The 19,748-nt window shown below is 37.5% G+C and overlaps 2 protein-coding genes across 2 annotated transcripts; one reads left to right on the top strand and one right to left on the bottom strand.

The window, feature by feature from the left end:
- Positions 1–4,299: 4,299 nt before the first annotated feature.
- LOC139461904 (holothin acyltransferase-like) lies at positions 4,300–8,058 on the top strand. The gene is made up of 3 exons (XM_071243392.1): positions 4,300–4,475; positions 5,876–6,060; positions 7,138–8,058. The coding sequence occupies exons 1-3, from the start codon at positions 4,387–4,389 to the stop codon at positions 7,842–7,844; spliced, it is 981 nt and encodes a 326-aa protein (XP_071099493.1). The 5' UTR covers positions 4,300–4,386; the 3' UTR covers positions 7,845–8,058.
- Positions 8,059–10,898: 2,840 nt separating this feature from the next.
- On the bottom strand, positions 10,899–18,421 carry LOC139461902 (F-box only protein 47-like). The gene is made up of 9 exons (XM_071243391.1): positions 18,256–18,421; positions 17,834–18,001; positions 17,315–17,391; positions 16,699–16,885; positions 15,061–15,231; positions 13,454–13,612; positions 12,414–12,556; positions 11,415–11,574; positions 10,899–10,996 (listed from the first exon to the last, which is right to left on the bottom strand). The coding sequence occupies exons 1-9, from the start codon at positions 18,419–18,421 to the stop codon at positions 10,899–10,901; spliced, it is 1,329 nt and encodes a 442-aa protein (XP_071099492.1).
- Between the last annotated feature and the right edge of the window lie 1,327 nt (positions 18,422–19,748).

The following is a 19,748-nucleotide window of genomic DNA, read 5'->3' as shown; positions in this document are numbered from 1 at the left end:
ACAGTATTCCATTTATATCGCGGCATATGTCAGCTTAATGTGGGAGGAAAGCCCGAAGTGATGCAGGTCTCAGACGTTTACCACTTCGGAGAAACCCACAAGCACGGGTAGGGTGCTGACAAACCTAGAAACAGAATCGGGGCGAACCGGGATTCGAACCTTCATAGCTAGTTCTGACGTGCCCAAGGGACGCAACTCTGCACAGCGAATCGCGGCGCCTTAGACGACTGGGCCACCCTTCCCCCGGGTCTCCCGAAGAGCCAAATTAGCGCCAGGTTGCGCCTCTCCGTGTATCTGTCACGAGATGATATAACCCTCAAATAAAGCATTTATCTGCAAATAGAGTGAAAAGTTCGCATGCATCGGTGGCACACATTGTACCCTTACAGAGTGAGTGAGTAATATTTACGTCACATCGGCAATATTTCAGCCATATCGTGACGAGAACTTTTACATTAAGAATACATATATTTATGTTAATCAAAAACCTGTCTTCGATGGACAGTAAAATAACTAGAATATCACAGATTAATATTTAAAACTAGCATACAACCATAAACAGTTATCACTATATGTAACAGTATAAAAAAGGGCTATAGATCGCAAGCAGCTGCATGAAGGTAGATTACCACACTATAGGGTCCACTGGGACCTACTCTACCTTTGCTACATGCATGGACCCCAGCCGGATTTACATCATCCCTTCAGTTGTTGGCGATTATTGACAAATGTAGCCAAAGTTAAATGAACATATATTTTACGATTAAAATTGTGGTGGAGAAAAACTACCACGAATGACGTGGTCTTGCATACCCTCTCTGGGGGACACCCGATCAGGGACTAGAATGAATGCAGGCCTTTGGCGTGACTAGAGAATTCTTTAACTCAAATTAACAATGATGTCGACAAATACAGGAGGGGTGGAAACCCTGTCCAGACGTAGAAGGGTTATCACCCAGAGTGAGTGAGTGAGTTGGGTTTAACGCCGCTTTTTAACAGTATTAGAGTTATATCGCGGCATGTCAGCTGAATGTGGGAGGAAAGCCTGAAGTGATGCAGGTCTCAGACGTTTACCACTTCGGTGAAACCCACGAGCACGGGTATGGTGCTGACAAACATAGAAATATAATCGGTGCGTACCGGGATTCGAACCCACAATCATGGCGGACCCAAGGGACGCAACTCTGTATAGTGAATCGCGGCGCCTTAGCCGACTGGGCTACCCGTGCCCCCTTGTCACCCAGAGTGCCCAACACTGACAAAACAACACCAAGCAGTATAAGTAGGCCGTAGAAGTTATGGTCAGTTTCTGGTGTAAGAAAATGTAATTTGTGTGATAGTAGTGACATTGGTAATGAATTTCAAGCACTTTTCAACTGTAATTATGTACATGCAACATTGGCCGGAATTGCATATAAGAAAATCAGCTGTCGTATTCGTATTAATGATGATGATTTAGAGTGTGCTTCCGATGAATCCGGCATTACACTCGAGACAACCCAGAAATCATTTGAAAAGCAACATTACATGATAATATAGTCAACATTATTCACAAAGCTTAACAATAAAGTTAACTTGACTATATACGTATAGAAGGGCTTTGGCAAAACTGACCAGTTCTCCTGTTAAACCTAAGAGAAATATGGGTTTGTTCTCGAAATCGCTAAAGGTATTAACGAGAGATATTATTATAAGATGGGAAAGCGATCGTAACCCAAAATGTTGGGATTTCCCACTTGTTAAATTCTCAAGCAGACTCATCTTTCCGAAGAAACTAGGCTTTGTTTTAGGCAAGTGGACACTCTTGACTCGGGACATGAAGCAGACACGGAAACTAAAACATCAGAAAACTACCAAATTCTCGGCAAGTCTAGATTTCTTCAGATTTCGGGACATGAAGCAGACACGGAAACTAAAACATCAGAAAACTACCAAATTCTCGGCAAGTCTAGATTTCTTCAGATTTCGGGACATGAAGCAGACACGGAAACTAAAACATCAGAAAACTACCAAATTCTCGGCAAGTCTAGATTTCTTCAGATTTCGGGACATGAAGCAGACACGGAAACTAAAACATCAGAAAACTACCAAATTCTCGGCAAGTCTAGATTTCTTCAGATTTAAAAAAATGAAGAGATTGACTTGGCACCTTCTGATTACGTATGAAAAAAAATGAACAAAATATCTTTCAAATATTTACATTTCATATATCAAATGTTAGTCTATCCACTTGACCGAGTCAGCTACATCGCTTTATGTACAAGACCCGTGAAGGTACGGTGTAGAATAGGTCTTCAGCAACCTTTATGTTTGCCGTAAAAGGCAATTATGCTTATCGAAAGAGGCTACTAACGGGGTCGGGTGGTCTGGCTCGCTGACTTGGTTGATGCACGTCATCGTATCCCAGTTGCTTGGTTTGATGCTCATGATGCTCTGGACTGTCTGGTCCAGATTCGATTACTTACAGACCGCCGTCACATAGCTGGAATATTGCTGAGTGAGGCGTTAAACAACAAACAAAGCTTTATGTATAAAAGATGAAAGCTTTGTCGGATATTCTACGAGCGCTTCCGGTAAGTCTGATTTCTCACTCGGCGCATTCTTACTATCGTGTTTCCCATGGCACCTGGTGGACTGAGTATTGTCTATAACTACCAGGCCGCGACTGGTGATCAAAATCGTCCGCGGTAGAGGTGAGGTGAGGTGAGGTGAGGTGAGGTGAGGTGAGGTGAAATGGGGTTTAACGTCGCGTCCAAGATTATTGCACTTACATAGCGACGTGCATGTACGTGTGTGTGTTTGTGTGGCTGCTTGTACTAGTCCGGACTGATGCCGATTTATAGTGCTAGCTCACGGAGATACCATGCCGCAGTTTAACATGAATATCCCACTCAGACACAGTATACTCCGATCGACCAGTCCTTGTTTTAGCCCCTTAATGCCGAGCGCCAGACAGGGTAACAACAAGTACCATATTTTAACGTCTTTTGGTATGACGCGACAGGGGATCGAACCTCGGACCTTCCGCTCTCCGGGCAGACGCTCTACCACTAGACCACGGAGGCGGTCCTTCCGCGGTAGAGGATTGTGCACAGTGAAGTCACAGTCAATTACATTCTTGTGTTTGGGAATTACTCAGTTTAATTCCTCGTTTTGACTAAGCTTTACGTTCATGTTTTCAATGTTGAGCTGTACATTTAGTACATGAGTGTTTAGATGGATCTTTGCATATTTTAATGCCTCTTTAATGTGGTGTATGCTCATTTTATACATATGCACAAAGTCAACATGGGGAGATGTGAACATTACATCTTCCCGAGACAAGAGAGTTAACTGACTTTAAAAGTGGAAACTGGACTTTTATAACAGTCAGTTAACTCTTTTGCCTCGGGAAGATGTGAACATTATGGCTGCTTGTTTAACTTCAGTGAGGTGAAGTTTATTTTCGCATCGTCAATATACTAGTTCATATACTAGTAGCTACGAAAAGAATGTTTAGATTAAAAACCCGTGGCAAATTATTATGGCTTTGGATTATGTATGCCACTGTCAATAGAGACAATTAGAGCCGCATGGCAACCTCCGATGGCTAAATGTGTTTCTTATTTAGTGCAAGACCCGCGAAGATCCGGGTAGAGTATAGGTCTTCAGCAACCCATGCTTGCCGTAAGAGGCGACTATGCTTGTCGTAAGAGGCGACTATCGGGATCGGGTGGTCTGGCTGGCTGACTTTGTTGATGCATGTCATCGATTCCCAATTGCCTAGATCGATGCTCATGATATTTACAGACCGCCATCATATAGCTTGAATATTGCTGAGTGCGCGTTTAACAAAAAACAACAAACAAACCAATATGTAATACAGTGGGCGTATGCACAAGCAACTAAACAGCCATAGAATAAATCACAAAGCTGCAATAAACTTTACGAACAAATGTAATTGTTACAATAGCTTAAATTATCACTAAAAAAATGATACTGCGTAATTCTCTGTAAACTGCATCAATAACTTGAACCAAAGACAAGATTAGGCATAACTCGGTTATTATCAGTTGCCAACTTCATGACAGATGGCATCTGTGTTTATCTAAAGCCGAAGTAGTCGCCAATTACGATCACTCCGCCAACCACAGATAAGGCGGTGTTATCGCTGTTAAGCCGCCACCCAATATTATCCTGGGACCATCTGTTCCATAAAACTCTGCCCGGGTCGGCGTGAGGCACTACATGTCGCGCGTTTCGTTTTGTCGTGCAGAAGCTTAGATACAGTAAACATACATAGATAGTTGAACTACGCGCTTGTACAACAGACATACCTCTTGATAAACGTAGCGCTGAGGCTTGGTCTGGGAAAGGGACAGATACTGACGTGTCAGCACGCTGAAGATGGCCCATATTTTGAAGAAACTGGCTTTGGCTGCGTTCCGCACACGCGGGCCTATTTTCCCGTATCCTGCTAGGCACATTGGACAGAGGTATTACGCAAGAAGATTTTTCAAGACATGTTTTTATTAATTTGTCCCTATTTTCAGCATTCTCATCTTATCTCGCTATTCGAACATATGTTTTCCTGGCGGAAGCTGTAATATAACTAGTTGTTTACTTAAACTATGTTATAGGTTACTGTGAACTGGCTTTCGGCCACCATGAAACCGCATATACCATACACAGGGCCACTAAAAAATGTAATCAGTACAGTCAGTATAGTATGGCTATCCGTGGCCCTGTGATACCATAAACCAAAATTAGGGTTTCCGCAAGTACCAGCCTTTTAAGAATATATACTCGATGGTTGACGATTTTGAATTCCTATTACTAGACAGGGTATACATTTAACTAAGAAATACATCCTTTTTATATATGTATCCCCGATAAAAGGACATTCGTTATTGAGAAGCACGTACATCTATCTTGATTATGTTCTTAATCTTGACTTCTTCACGCAGAGGCCATATACCGGTATCGCTATATGGTCTCTACTTCACGTTTCCATTTCTACAAGCAAGTCGCAGAATTTGAAACAGTTTATTATATAAGCTGAACTTTTTAATTAACAAATAATATTTTATTTATGGCCCCTCTCATCCTTCAGGGGCGGTCGGGTAGCCTAGTGGTTAAAGCGTTCGCTCGTCACGCCGAAAACCCGGGTTCGATTCCCGACATGGGTACAATGTGTGAAGCCCATTTCTGGTGTCCCCGCCGTGATATTGCTGGAATATTGCTAAAAGCGGCGTAAAACCAAACTCACTCACTCTCTCTCATCCTTCACCCACAAAACATGTTTCCCCATTATTTGTATCGATTGTTGTTTGTAAACGGCAACTGGCCTGGATGATGAAGGGTAGTATCTTACCCGCTGAATTAAATCCCCACACCATCGACTGCTCCGGTTCGGATGTGCATATACGTATGGTAAGAAAATAGGCAACGTGACTGTTCTTCTTTTCAATTCATGATATTTTCTGGACGAAAAGGAGTGAAAATGGAAAGTTATGAATGAATATTAATGTCATTACGATTGAAATTTGAAAATATATAAGTAAATTTGTTGACATTTCCACTGGACAAACTGAACAATATATGGAAATTCACATCATAAATATACAAATCTTAACGCCATAACAGGAGATTACATTTACCAAAGTTGCAGTAAATCAACATAATTAATCATAACCAACAGCTTTTTGTTTATCTAAAATATTCAAAAATTATTGAGACAGTTGTGTAATGGATGTTTATTTTCATGCATGTTGTGCTGAACGTTTGACCATAAGTATATATTTCATGTAGCCAGTACTGATACTACGTGTAGCAGTGATAACACAGCGTCGATACTTAGTTCAATCACTGTTTAGTACAATGAATACAATTTAAGGTTTTCCACTGTACGAGAAGGGGTTGACTATGAGATTCGACGCATGCGCCGTGAGGACATTCAAAGCCTTTACGAGTTGACGTCGGCCAACCAGTGGAACATGGAGAAAGACTACTTGGAGTGTATTTTCGACACGGACCCCTCGGGACTTGTGGTAGTGGTCACGCCCACTGGGGAAGTTATAGGTACAGCAAACTCCCCACAACAGTAATGTTACTTGTAGATCAGAGTGTTTGAAGAAGGGAAACATTCAGTAGGCGAACAACGCATCTGTTAAATGATAGAAATGACGTCAACTAAACATTAATAGAGAATCTCACCCGAGTGTCTTTTGATATGTATATACAAACACGAGTAGTAAAAGTTTAAAACGCCGATGCTTGCCGAAAAGCTTTAAACTTTTATCAACGAGTGTTGATATATTGCTTGATCTCTAGATCGCCCAAGCAAATTCGCCATTACTTGCCTACTTGGTGATTTAACGAACGCTTTCATCGTAGTTGATATCGCACAATTGTTCTGTGTTATAAACATGTAGATTACTTACAAAACACCGTCATATAGCTGGAATATTTCTGAGTGTGGCGTTAAACAACATTCAAACATGGCTTTTAATCTTAAAGACACCTTTACTTCACCTTCGGCTAATTATGAAGTAGGGAACTACACAAATTAGGACACGTTGTCTGTTGTTTATCTCTGCACTCAACAATATTCCAGCTATTTGACGGCGGTCTGAAAAATAATCGAGTCTGGACCAGACAATCCAGTGATTGACATCACGAGCATCGATCCACGCAATAAGGATACGTTTGGTTTGCTTTGTTGTTTTACGCCGCACTCAACAATATTCCAGCTATATGACGGCGGTCTGTAAATAATCGAGTCTGGACCAGACAATCCAGTGATTAACATCGCGAGCATCGATCCACGCAATTAGGATACGTTTGGTTTGGTTTGTTGTTTTACGCTGCACTCAACAATATTCCAGCTATATGACGGCGGTCTGTAAATAATCGAGTCTGGACCAGACAATCAAATTAGGATACGATGACATGCTACATCATGCAACAATCAAGTCAGCGAGCCTGACCAACCGATCTCATTAGTTGCCTCTTGCGACAAGCACAGACGCTTGTTTACGGCACGCATGGGTTGTTGAAGATTCTACCCCGGATATTCACGGGTCTGTAGACACAATAGACCCCCTTACCCTCAAGCATGTAATAAGATGATACATATGTAGTATTTCATTTATTCAGGGCACAATGGCATTCTGTCACACAGTGACACGTTTGCTTCATCGGGAATGAACATTGTCAAAGAAGAATACCGTGGAAAGGGCATAGGAAAGAGACTGTTTCGGTCCGTCATGGATGTCATGAAACATCGCAACGTTGGAGGAACAGCCCTGTCCAACAGAATCACGTTCTATGAACAATTTGGATGGACCATCCCATCGTTTACATTCCACTATAATATGGGACCAGTAAATCCGGATTTCGTGAAGGAAGCGAGTAAAGGAGATTTTGATATCATCCCAGTAGAAGACGTCAATTTTGATGACGTTGTTACATACGACGCCGACATTCATACATTGCCAAGACCCTCTTATATGAGAAACTGGGCTTTATTTAAAAAGGCAAAGACGTTTGTTGCCGTTCAGAATGGAAAGATATGTGGATATGGGGTACTGAGAGAAGCGGACATTGGCTTTCGTATGTATCCACTATTTGCCGACAGTGACAAAATTGCTCATGCCTTGTTTTGTAAACTGGCTTCATTTGTGCCAGAAAAGGGAGAGGTCATTTTCACTCAGCCGGTTGAAAACAAGATGGCTTGCGAGTTCGTTCAAGCCAACAAGTTTAAGTTTTATCTTTCCATGACGAGATTGTACAATAAACATGACATTAATGTTGACATTAATAGGGTCTATTCGGTTTCATCCACGGAATATGCAATTGTGTGACGTGGGGGTGATCATCGTGGTGTACATATACATACAATTACAATGTTGAACTCACCTTAACAGAAGGTTATTGACCGAGCTTATGTCACCAGGAAACAAATTTTCATACCCTAAGGGCATGGTCCTTAAATTTCAGATAGTTTAATAGAAAGCATAACATTCAGGTTAATGACAGATCATCATGTTTTATACTTCTTGTCAATTTCTACTCCATGTCTACATATATGGCTCTGAAATAAAAGAAATATGAAATGTCTTCAGTATTTTGAGTATTTTCTGAAAGTTAACAACCTTTGACCTTATGTACAGTTTTCTAAATATTACGTTTGCCCTCTAAGACATGCTTTAATGCAGCATGTGTAATCAATGCACACAGAGTTAGAATGTCTGCAGAGACGTATACCAATCTCATTAAAATCAGATCTTAGTTCTCGCTACCGCTGAACAAAGATCTGAGGACATCCCATTAGGGGTCATGTCAGACCGACCTTACGCGAACTTTGATCGACCAATGAAATGACTGACGAGAAGTCGACATTAGAAGGCAGCTTACTCGTGCTTTACGGCACTAATTTCAAATTGGCGACTACGCTTCGAAACATATTATGACAAATTCTCGATTAAAAATTTGAAACCCGAACAAAAGAACATTCTGGAATGGCTAATAAATGGTCTAGATTGTATGGATTCAGTCGTTAACCCCGTAACTATCGTTCGGAATACCCCATGTAAAAAGTTTTCGGGGTTGCATGATAAGAAATCACATTTCGGCTGTCACTTTCATGGTCTGGTAAGCGACGCTCTGATTGGTCGGGTGAAAGTCCGTTCTGACGTGACCCGTAATGGGATGTTCTCAAATCTTTGTTTAGCGGGAGCGAGAACCAACATCTGATTTTAATGAGATTGAAACGTATACTTGACAGGGTTTTTTTTGTTATTTTCCTGAAAAATGAAGTATACTACAGAAACACTATTCTTTCTATACTGATTGTACTTGTGAATAGATATTCAGCAACCTGTAAAAGGTGACTATGCTTGTTGTATGAGGTGACTAATGGGATCTGGTGGTCAGGCTCGCTGACTTGGCTGATGCATGTCATCCTATCCAAATTGCGTGGTCGATGCTCATGATATCAATCACTGGATTGTCTTGTCCAGACTCGATTCTTTACAGACCGTGGCCACAGGAATATTGCTGAGTGTCGCGTTAAACAACAAACTACACAAACAAACTTGTCAGGGCAATTACAATGTGCCAATATGTCCTGGGTGAATGTGGTACTGTAAGGATCAAATCAAGTATAAACATTTGGTTTAGGTGGATGGGTGACAGCACTAGGCAAGCTCTGGTATTGGACCCTGCATCACACTAGAACACATGCAGATATATGTGAAGCCACGAAAGCAGCTGCCCTTCATGGCTTGGTGGCAGAATAGGTCCCCAGTATTCCATGCTCATCAGTAAGAGCTAAACCGAGGGAGTCACATTATACTCCAACTGTCGACCACTGGTTACCCTGGACCATATACACCAACAGTATTTTGGGTTGAGAATACAATATGATAGATGGTCTGTTGTGTGTGGAATCCTGCATCATATCAGCTGACATACTATCTGTAGAAACTTGATCAAAAATATTTCTTAGCATTTTCTTTATTTTCAAAGTCAACAAATGCAGCACATTCATTACTTACATTCAGCTTTCAAAGGACATGTGACAGCATACTTCAACTTCAAATAAAGGTCTTGTTTATCACAGAAAATCATCACCAGTTCATATGGATCAGGAAATACATGTATAACATTGATATAAGTTACATGAACAACATCATTTTATGCTCTTTTATACACAGCAGAGATTCAGAGTTGTTTATATACAAGGACTTTGACTAACTGCCACACAAAATGGTCCTTAGGAAAACACTCATATTCTATTGGAATGCCATGTGAATATTCCACACCTGTTATGACTACAAATATTTCAGTCTATAAATCTGTATACATGTACCTCTGTTTGAAAGTTTGGTATGGAGTGTTTTTAAACAGTTAGTGCCTACTAGTGCCTGTACAGGTTACACAACTGACCAATATTAAAGTCCAATATCAAAGACTCATTAAAAAAATTTTCGGAAAAAAACCCCATCTAATGCAAACATGTATACTAATGTCTTGTTCATCTGAGGGAAACTTACAACTCCATTGACTATGTACACAATGAAGTAGTCTTACAAATATGAATTTCTTCAACATAACTGATTTTAAATATATATGGAAAACAAGATTTGATAGTCTTTTTCCTCATTGAGTATCTGGAAATATGTCTGCAGCAAGCATTTCCATAAACACCCGATTAGTGTTGAGAGTCAGAGAAGTTAATATTTCTGTTTTGTGGCGAGCATTTTATCTACCAGAGACTAGATTATTCGGTGATATTTACAGGCACATAGTATAATAGATATCAGAGTACATGTTACACTTTTGTAGAACAAATTAAAGACATTTCTTGAGAAGTAAGAACATATCAAAATTACCAAAGTCCAACAAAGGAAACACATGCAGTCTGTACGAAACACTTCTGCCTACAAGCCTCAAAGGTTTTTATTCAGAATTATTTTCTTAAACAGATCAACCATTATTGACTATGTTTACTAGTCTGTCAAAATAATGACTTGACATTCTTTCATTTTCATTTAATATGAAGTAGACAGCCAAGAATACCAAATATTTTTCATTGCTGCAGGATTTTATACACAATAATAATAACAAATTTTAACTTCATAAACCCATGATCTGCTAACGAAATGTGATTTTAAAATCATACCAGCAAAATGTGATAAACAAACAGTCAGAACATTAAGTTGGTATAATCTAACATACACCATTTCAACAAAGATGAAGAAACTGACTTACTGTTGTTCTGTTTATGGCACTTACTGTCAAAAGTAAGATTAAAAATTTAAGTTCAGGCTAAATCAGAACATGTCCACAATATTAATTAGCAGTTCGTATCACAGATACAGCATTCTGAGAGTGTGGTCACATGTGTCACAAATTTATCCTAGGAGGCTTTTGAAAGCAATATGGACCACCCTCTTTGTGAACTCAGAGAGGGCCATGACCAGGTAATAAAGTTCACCATCGTGTCCATCACCTGAAAGAAAAGATGTCCTTTATATGGCAACAGGGTTATCTTGCCATGGTATACACAAATTTTGTTAAATTATGACTTAACAAGTCACAAAGTAATGTCAGTGCCAATTCAAGATTTATTAATATAAACAACATTATTTAATATTGAGAGGCTTTCGCTGCCTCAAAAATAGTATCTTTGTATCCAATTTTCTTTTCAAATATTAAGGTTCAATTCATCTGATAATGCAATATGGCTGCAATATTGCTGATGCGATGTAACATTTAAACTTTCTCAATTGATCAGAAAGCCAATTTGTAACATCATCTATCATTAAATGTTGTGTAGAAGAACTAGTTTAAGTAACAGTGAGCCGAATGTCATGGAGCTTTTCTTAAAATATAATTATACTGTAGAGTTTAATATTTTGATGTAGTACCTGATTCTGTGTACTCATGCATGTCAAGGATAAGCTCCTTGAACATGTCCATCATGCTGTTGATGAAAGTCATCCTGTCTTTAGGGCTGTCCATTACTTTGATGATGTTCTGCAGCATCGTGATTACATAGCTCAAGCTGAAATTGTTCTTCACACACACCTGAAAAGACACTGAGGTTAACATAATGCCTCTCATTCAGAACTACTTGAGAAATAGTGAGTGAGTGAGTGAGTATGGTTTTACGCCGCTTTTAGCAATATTCCAGCAATATCTTGGCGGGGGGACACCAGAAATGGGCTTCACACATTGTACCCATGTCGGGAATCGAACCCGGGTCTTCAGCGTGACGATCGAACGCTTTAACAACTAGGCTATCTGACCGCCCCAGAGAAATAGTGCCATGGCACTGTAGCTCATCTGTATACACAGTCGACAGTTTGAAATGTCAACCAAGACAGTATCAGTGACTGCGAGTTGTCAACTTGGTCAACAGCGCTTATAATACTGCATCAGCACGTTTTTTCTTTCAGTTAGTTCTGGTATTGTGTATGCTGAACACACTGCTAAATATAGCTGCTTACAGTTACCTGACTCCTCAGTCTGATTGTAACCATGTGATAAAAACTCAATGATGATGTTTATAGGTAGCAAAATGCATATTTCTTGAAAAGCACACTTTGCAAATTTTGTCGTTACTGTGAGTAATATTCCTTATTGCTGGAATCACTTGTTTTCACTTTATTAGTACTAGTTCACATGCAGCTATATTTGGTAATTAATCATTGCGATAATTCATGAATCTATTTCAAGGGGAAAGGTTATAGCCCTTACGGAGCTCCTTCATGAATAGTCTTGAACCAGTAGACTAACAAACCTTTGTAGTGTCACTCAAATGAGTCTCAAAATGAAGTCATGGTAACAAATGAGTCCAGGGTATTATCAAAGTAGCATAGAACAGTTTAGAGAATATTAGAATCTTTGCTTTATGTTCTACGTACCAAACAGAATGAGGTAGTGATGCTGCACAGTTCGATAATTCTTCCATTGATTGCTTTGCTGATGAGAAGTTTTGATGTTATCTGATCTCCGCACATAAGTAAAAGATGTGCCACATTCTCTGCCAACCATTCGTCAGGGTAACCTGCCAGGATGTAAAGCCATGTATTTTACAACGCTATCATTCTCTCCAAGTAAAACCGATTACTCAGTCTCCAACATTTTATGTGTAAAACTATTTGAAATAGCTGCCTGCTCGTGAACATGTAACCAGCAGTTTGTGACAAAAAATGTTTGAGTATTGTATTTTGGCATAATATCAAGTAAGTTTTTGTGTTAATGTTCAGGACTGCTATATTAAGCAGCGTTTACATGACAAATATATTTATCACATAATCCATAGTGTTATGATCAATGCCTTAAACCACTCCAATAAACTTGGAATCATGATATAATAAGTATGCAAATGTGGGTACTGAACATGTACTACTTTTAAGCCCCATACATTGATGTAGTGTCTGCTTCATCAAAAAGTTATTGACTTTCATGATATGTGAGTATTTCTGCAGACAAATGTGGCTGCAAATAATTTAGTTCTATATGATAAATAGGGCAGTTTACTCAAACATTGGATTTATACATGGTTTCTAAAGTTACTTTATCCAGTTAAAATATGTCTTAAACATCAGTAACTTTAAGAATGATATTATTTTGATACATGCTGACAATAAAGTTCCTATGCATCAAAAATTCATTTAGCTCCTAAATAGCATAAATGGTTACTGGAAAGATTCATAGCTGGAACATCATGACTCCAACAAGAAAAGTGTACTTTGTGTACAAACATAAAGAGCAGAGAGAGAAAATAACTTTAAGGGTATCCTGGGACCTGCTGTGTCTGAAACATGGGATTTTCACTTTCAACATTAGGGTTATGTGAGGACACATTTTTTTCATTTTTGTTTCCACTACAAGAGCAGCTGACTTGCATTGATTGTAAGTCTGAAATGGCAATAAATGCAAGAAGGGCAAAGATGTTTACTTGTAAGTTCATCCAGAACACTGATGATGTCATCTTCTGACCATTCCTTGCTTTGGAGGTACAGAATCTGAATAATGTTTGCAATTTCTCCAAACTGCCGTGCTGATTCTTCTGATGTTGAAGGAGTGCTTTCACACATGTCATACCAAAGTAATTCACCTATTAAAAAAAGAGGAAACATTCATATGCTGTTAACCAAAAAAGCTAGTTAAACCTTGTGAAAATACTGACGCAGAGGTCATTATACAAAATAAACAGAAATCATTCTTCATCACTGACATCATAGAATAAATAACTGTCACAATCAAATATAAAAACCAAAAGTGACAGAACATCAAATGAACATGTGTTGTATTAACTTTAAGTGTCAGACACAAGATTCATCTGTGTGGATTTCAGGTAAGACAACAGGTCCAAATCATGCAACCTATGTTTGTCATAACAAGCAACTAAATGGTGGATTGGTGGATTAAATGTCATCATATTCCAGTTGTGTGGATCAGTGGTAATGATGTTCACCACTGGATTATCTGATCCAGACTTGATTATTGACAGACCACTGTCATATAAATGGAATACAGCTGTGTGCAACATTAACAACATACACACAAACAAACAACCCCAAGATTCCTTTTGCTTTACAAAATCATAGTCAACATCATACCTGGACTTCTCTAAGCAAAATGCATCTATGGTATGCATCTAATGAACTTATGAAATGCCAATGGCAGTATATCATTTTATCAACTAGTCCGAAGTCTAGTCAAATTCTGTTCAGTCTTGAAAGCTTTGCTAATAATACTCTGTATCATAACACTAAAATCTACTGAACATGATGCCAAGAGACAGACACAGACTGCAATGTGCCAAAAGATGGTAAAGAAAACAGAGAAAAATATGGTTTAGTCTAGCTGACTTTTGCATCTTGCTGCAATATCATTTCATACATACACACACAAAATCACAGCTCATATACGTTTTACATTGCCAGTTTTAATATAACTTAAGTGTCAATTTTAATCAAAGGTTTGATAAAAATTATATATAAACTTACTTAAACGCAAGACAAACATTTGATGAATTGGATTACTATTCATCTAGGACTATTTGAATACATTTCCTTGTCCCAATGATGGCAATTTTATCTAACAGGAAAGGTTTTGTCTCTCAGTTATTCTGATCAATAAACATTCTGTGCAGTATATTATGGCACAGTTTAATTTAAGTTTCACTGACAAGCAAAACATAGTGGATGGGAAGAAATACATTAGTTTCATATTAAAACATGATTGCTAAATTTTACACAAGGACTGTTATAGACCTTCTATATCAAAAGAATGGTATTTGTTCTAAATAGGATATCTTACTGACTCTAAGGACTGTACTAATACATGTACTTGATCTCATAGCATCTAATCTAAATGTGATAAAGTTTAAAGCTTCATAGCTGCAAAAATGAAAAACAAAATCAAGAAGTTAAGAACAAGGTCAAAATATGAAAGGTCAAATAATGACATGGCCACTATTTCATTTTAACATATAGCATTAAAAATATTGTGAAACCATTGATTATTTTTTCATGTTAATGAAATAATCCGGGTACTGACCGTCTGTCTCAGCCCCATAAAGTAAATAAAGGATCTTTGCCTGGTGGACCATGGGCCATGGCTTGAGAATTCTGCTCAGCCAGAATGCCTTGTCTTGGGATGTTGGACATGCATCTAGAAACACTCGCCTGAGGAAGACACGACACTTCATCTCTTGGTCCATACTGTAACCTGAACACAAAGTTGCAAGTTATGAAGGGGCTTTGTGTTGACATGTAGTAAACCAAAGGGTGCCTGATGGTTGTTTTAAATTAAGCCTGAAAGTCTTGAGGGATCCTTGTCATAACCCTAATGCTAAAAGTAAACAATCTATTAAGGGGTCCCTTAAATGAAAAAGGCAAAAAGTAAGCAAGGCTCGCTTAGGCCACACATTTTTTATTTTTCCTACTGAAAGGGAGTTAGTCAAAGTAATAAATTAACATAAAAATATATATTTTCATTGTCTCCCGCTAATAATATAGACCCACTTATATAATATATAATGTTTTTAATTTATATAGATTCCATGTCTACTGTCAGTGATTAAAGAGGCTACCTGTAGTTTTAACTTCATGTCAGAAGGACTTTCATATAAATAAATAAATAAATAAATAATTGACATTTATTTTTGTTTTTACTTTGACGGAAAACTGGAATAAATCTGTGAAACATTAAATTATAAAAGTGTGGCCTAATACTCCAACATATTTCTAAGTTCAAAACATGAAAAAAGCAATATTTTCACAGAATAGCCACTTGTTGAAATCACACTTTGAACTGCTCCTCTCCTATTGGTACAGAGACTGTACCCCAAATAGGAACAGAAACCTTGAAGTAGTTTTCAAGTTACAATTTGCACAAATGTTGAACTAAAAAATATTCAATGATCAAAATATGAACAAAATGATATTTTTTCGAAAAATACACATACCAAAATCAAACTTTGCAGTGCACCTCTCATTAGTAAAGAGAGTTCTTTAAATTGAAAAGAATCCATGTAGTAGTTATCAAGTTATAGGTCGCACAAATGTTCAAGTACAAATTCTAACAAAATTCTCAGTAAAAAAATGAAAATTGCTATATATTTCAGAAATATTGCCGTCAACCTTCCCACTGCACCATTGGTATAGAAAGTGTTCACAAATTTTGAAAAGGATCTAAGCAGTAGTTTTCAAGTTCTAGGTCATGCACAAAAATGTCCTCGGAAAGGACACACAGAATTCCTTGGTATAACTAAATACCCCCACCCTTATAGGTCGGAGCTATAACAAACCTCAAGGATCCCAGACCCCTCTTCCTCAGTCCCCTCCCCAACCCTCTTTCATTTGAACACTGTGGTTGTATTTGTTCTTTTTTTCAACACAAAAGAAGGAAATTGATGTCACTTATCCCATACTATCTGGAGGCATTACAAAATTAAATTTAGGCTCATGGCAGTGAAGCTTTTAAGATGAAGTGGTGAGGATGTCCTTGTCACATTTTTAAAAAAAAAGCTGACTTTGATTAATATTCCTTTAACTAATTAAAATTGTAAATCTTACTCCAATCTTCGTGTCTACAGTTTTGATACTACAATATGTCAGTACCACAATCAGTCTCGTCTCTTTCTATAAAAAACATAACAAAACATGGCTGAGGTTAAATGTTCACTATAATTACCTGGATTTCCTGTCACTACATATTTCAACGTCTTGAGTATACATGAATGTTGACAGACAACATCATATGCTTTCTGGCATTCACTGTCATCCCAGCCAGCTATCACAGTATGGAAGAAATGCCCAAAGCTGCATAGAGCCACACAACTTACTGCCTCAGTACAGTATTTTGAGTTGGAGCACATCATCTGCATAAATGAATTCAAGAATACCCATGAATGATAAGGACAGTTTAAAGCAAGTAACCTTTACCATTGGCCAAATATTTCAACAAAAATTATATTGATTTGTGAGTGTGTCAGTGAGTTGGCTTTAAAGCTGATTTGAACATTATTTCAGTCATATTAGGGTGGGTCAGCTCAGAGGAAATCTTACAGTACGCAAACTGTGGATGTTTACCATCAAAAATGGGTATTTGTGTGACAAACCATAGGATCAATACTAGGATTGAGATTCAAGCTCACAATCAGTGGATCCTTCACAGGTAATAGTGATACCTTTGACAACTGTACAGTGCCAACCGTACCCCACTGAATGATACACAAATGCATAATAATCATCTCATACTAAAATGTCACTACAGTTTAAGTTTATGATAATAATTTTTAAAGTGTTACCCTCGTTAAGAAATCATTGACAAATTTCAGCCTTTCCTTTGTGGCATACAAGCATGAGGACCTCTTCATAAGCAGGCCTGTAACAAAATACACAAATACCTAATGTATGTTATTACTGAGGGATGATCAGGTGAAATAATAAAAAATCCCTTGACAACAAAATAGTTTTCAGCTTCAGTATCAAACAAAGTATTACAAACATGCACACTGTGTACATAAATAAGGGTTCCAGAAAAATATTTATTTTCAAAATAGCATGCTCATATCTTATCATCCTTAATTTTGGCTGATTGAATTAAATTATTCTTAGTACTATAAACCATAACCATGGTTTGCTAGCAATCATTCTATAACAGTTATAACCAGAAATATAAGTTACTTTTCAAGAAACTACAACATGAATTCTGTACACATATAGCAGTTAAAACCATGTGGTGAAGTGAGATAAAAAGAAATTGCAAGTCACTTGGCATGTAAGTTACAACATTATTCATCAGAGGTATCTGGGACAGCATTTACCTAATCTTTGGTACTTTTTGAAATACTCTGCTTGTTCATCTAAAGGCAGAATGACATGAGGATCAGGCAATTCCAAGAAGTGACGACTCAAAGGCCTTGTTACTCTGTATCCTTCAATCAAATTCCTCATTGCTTTTGATGTAATTGTCATAAGACTCAAATCAATAACTGCAAAGGAAATGAAAATTATAAGAAAAATATCAAGTGGGAAACTAGAATTACCATCATGGAGTAGATGAATGGTAAAAAAATTAATTTATTCTTATGTTGATTTATGGAAATTAAATCTATGAACAAAGAAATGCATCATAAAAAGGATTCTGAAATTCTCTTCAATTTTGAATCAATGTCTGCTAAATATATAATAGGATATGACATAGACACGTACATTTGAATGTATATTTTCAGTTAAAATAACAAACCTGAACAAAACTTAAGTATGTAGAATTTCAACTCAAGTGGCAATATGTCGAAAATTCCAAGCGGGCTCTGTTTTATTGCTGTTTCTTTCATGTGTTCCTGAACTTTTCCTTCAAGGCGTATTGATCGTCTAGGTTTCTTACATGACATGTATGTTTTGATATCCATTTCTGAAAGAAATAGTTTCACTATTTTCAGAAATGTCAAAGTATTCAGAACTTTCATAAGATTTTAAAACACAGGGCCAAATAGACTTTGTTAATAAGATTAAAAAATATATTATGTTGTTTTGAATTTTGTTATCAAAACGAGAGTGTGACAGATCAAGGATTGGTACAAGGTAGATCTAGTAATTTTTGTTGTTTCTATTAGGATCCATGTGATTTTTCAAAAGGTTGGGGTATGAACCCCATGATACATCATCATAATCAGTTATAACATTTAAAAGTGATGCATGAATATCGTAATGTAAGCCTACTACTACTCCTGAACATAAGAAAAACGTCAGTAACTATTATACCAGCTGATCATGAGTGAAATTTCAAATTTGTAACTAAGTGGTTAAATAAATCTTGACAACAGATAATAAACAAAATAAATCTGAACATTTAATAGTAGATCTAGGCCCACTATGTGTAAGTACTTCATATACATAATCTTTTAAATGCCATAAACAGATTAATGTGCATAAGTTTCTGACTGTCATACTCATATCTCGAAAGCCACTTTGCCTACCTCATCAGTACATGCATCATTTAGAATACAAAAACATCTTTTAAATATACCTACCTTGGTGCGTCTTTTCAGCAGTAACGTTCCAAACAAAATACTTAACCTAAAAGAAGCACAACATAATACCCTGACGTCTAACAAAAAGAATACAACCGGATGTAAATGATCGTCTGCTTCTGTGACAGCAACGTCGTCTGCTAGGCTTCTACAACTTGTCAAGGCGGGAGTTTCAAATCAGTCTTCCAACCTATATTACTAATATTGACAAAATATTGAATAATGTTATTTCCTTTATAACAATTAATCGTAAACACAAAAGAATGGATTTGATCGCGGATGAGTCAAAACATAAACGAAGATCACGAACGCACGTGCAATGAACACATACTTGTTTACATTTAGGTACTACTTACTATCCAACTAATACTGTCATTAGAAATACCTTCAGTTGAAATGAGGCCTCATTGAAATATCGTTACCCCCATCAAGATTTTACATAGATCCGTGCTTCCATACGACACCACACACACATTTTTGAATATGGTCTTTACTCCCATACGTAAACATATTCACTACGACAATATGGACAAGTATTCTCCTGATCAACATTTAATCTCTTTATGGCGTTCATTTATTTTTAATACTATTATCCAGAAATGTCATGTGGCATCCCCGCTACTAAAAGAACGTCATTTGCATCTGTCGATATATATTACGTTTGAAGATGGAGCGGTTGTTTCCTATTTTATACTGGGATATATAT

The sequence above is a fragment of the Haliotis cracherodii genome, unplaced genomic scaffold (genome assembly GCF_022045235.1).
Source record: "Haliotis cracherodii isolate W230 unplaced genomic scaffold, xgHalCrac1.p SCAF_15, whole genome shotgun sequence".
In the NCBI taxonomy this organism is placed as follows: domain Eukaryota; kingdom Metazoa; phylum Mollusca; class Gastropoda; order Lepetellida; family Haliotidae; genus Haliotis; species Haliotis cracherodii.
Note: the sequence above shows the minus strand (reverse complement) of the source record. Positions and strands in the feature narration are given on the sequence as shown.

What these genes read in the sequence shown, in the direction of transcription:
- LOC139461904 (XM_071243392.1), top strand. Translation starts at nt 4,387, where the DNA reads ATGGCCCATATTTTGAAGAAACTGGCTTTGGCTGCGTTCCGCACACGC. An exon ending in GCTAGGCACATTGGACAGAG is followed by an intron (nt 4,476 to 5,875) that starts GTATTACGCAAG and finishes ATACAATTTAAG; the next exon opens with GTTTTCCACTGTACGAGAAG. An exon ending in GCCCACTGGGGAAGTTATAG is followed by an intron (nt 6,061 to 7,137) that starts GTACAGCAAACT and finishes TCATTTATTCAG; the next exon opens with GGCACAATGGCATTCTGTCA.
- LOC139461902 (XM_071243391.1), bottom strand. Translation starts at nt 18,421, where the DNA reads ATGGATATCAAAACATACATGTCATGTAAGAAACCTAGACGATCAATA. An exon ending in CAAAAAGTACCAAAGATTAG is followed by an intron (nt 17,392 to 17,833) that starts GTAAATGCTGTC and finishes ATTTTGTTACAG; the next exon opens with GCCTGCTTATGAAGAGGTCC. An exon ending in TTATGGGGCTGAGACAGACG is followed by an intron (nt 13,613 to 15,060) that starts GTCAGTACCCGG and finishes TTTTTTTAATAG; the next exon opens with GTGAATTACTTTGGTATGAC.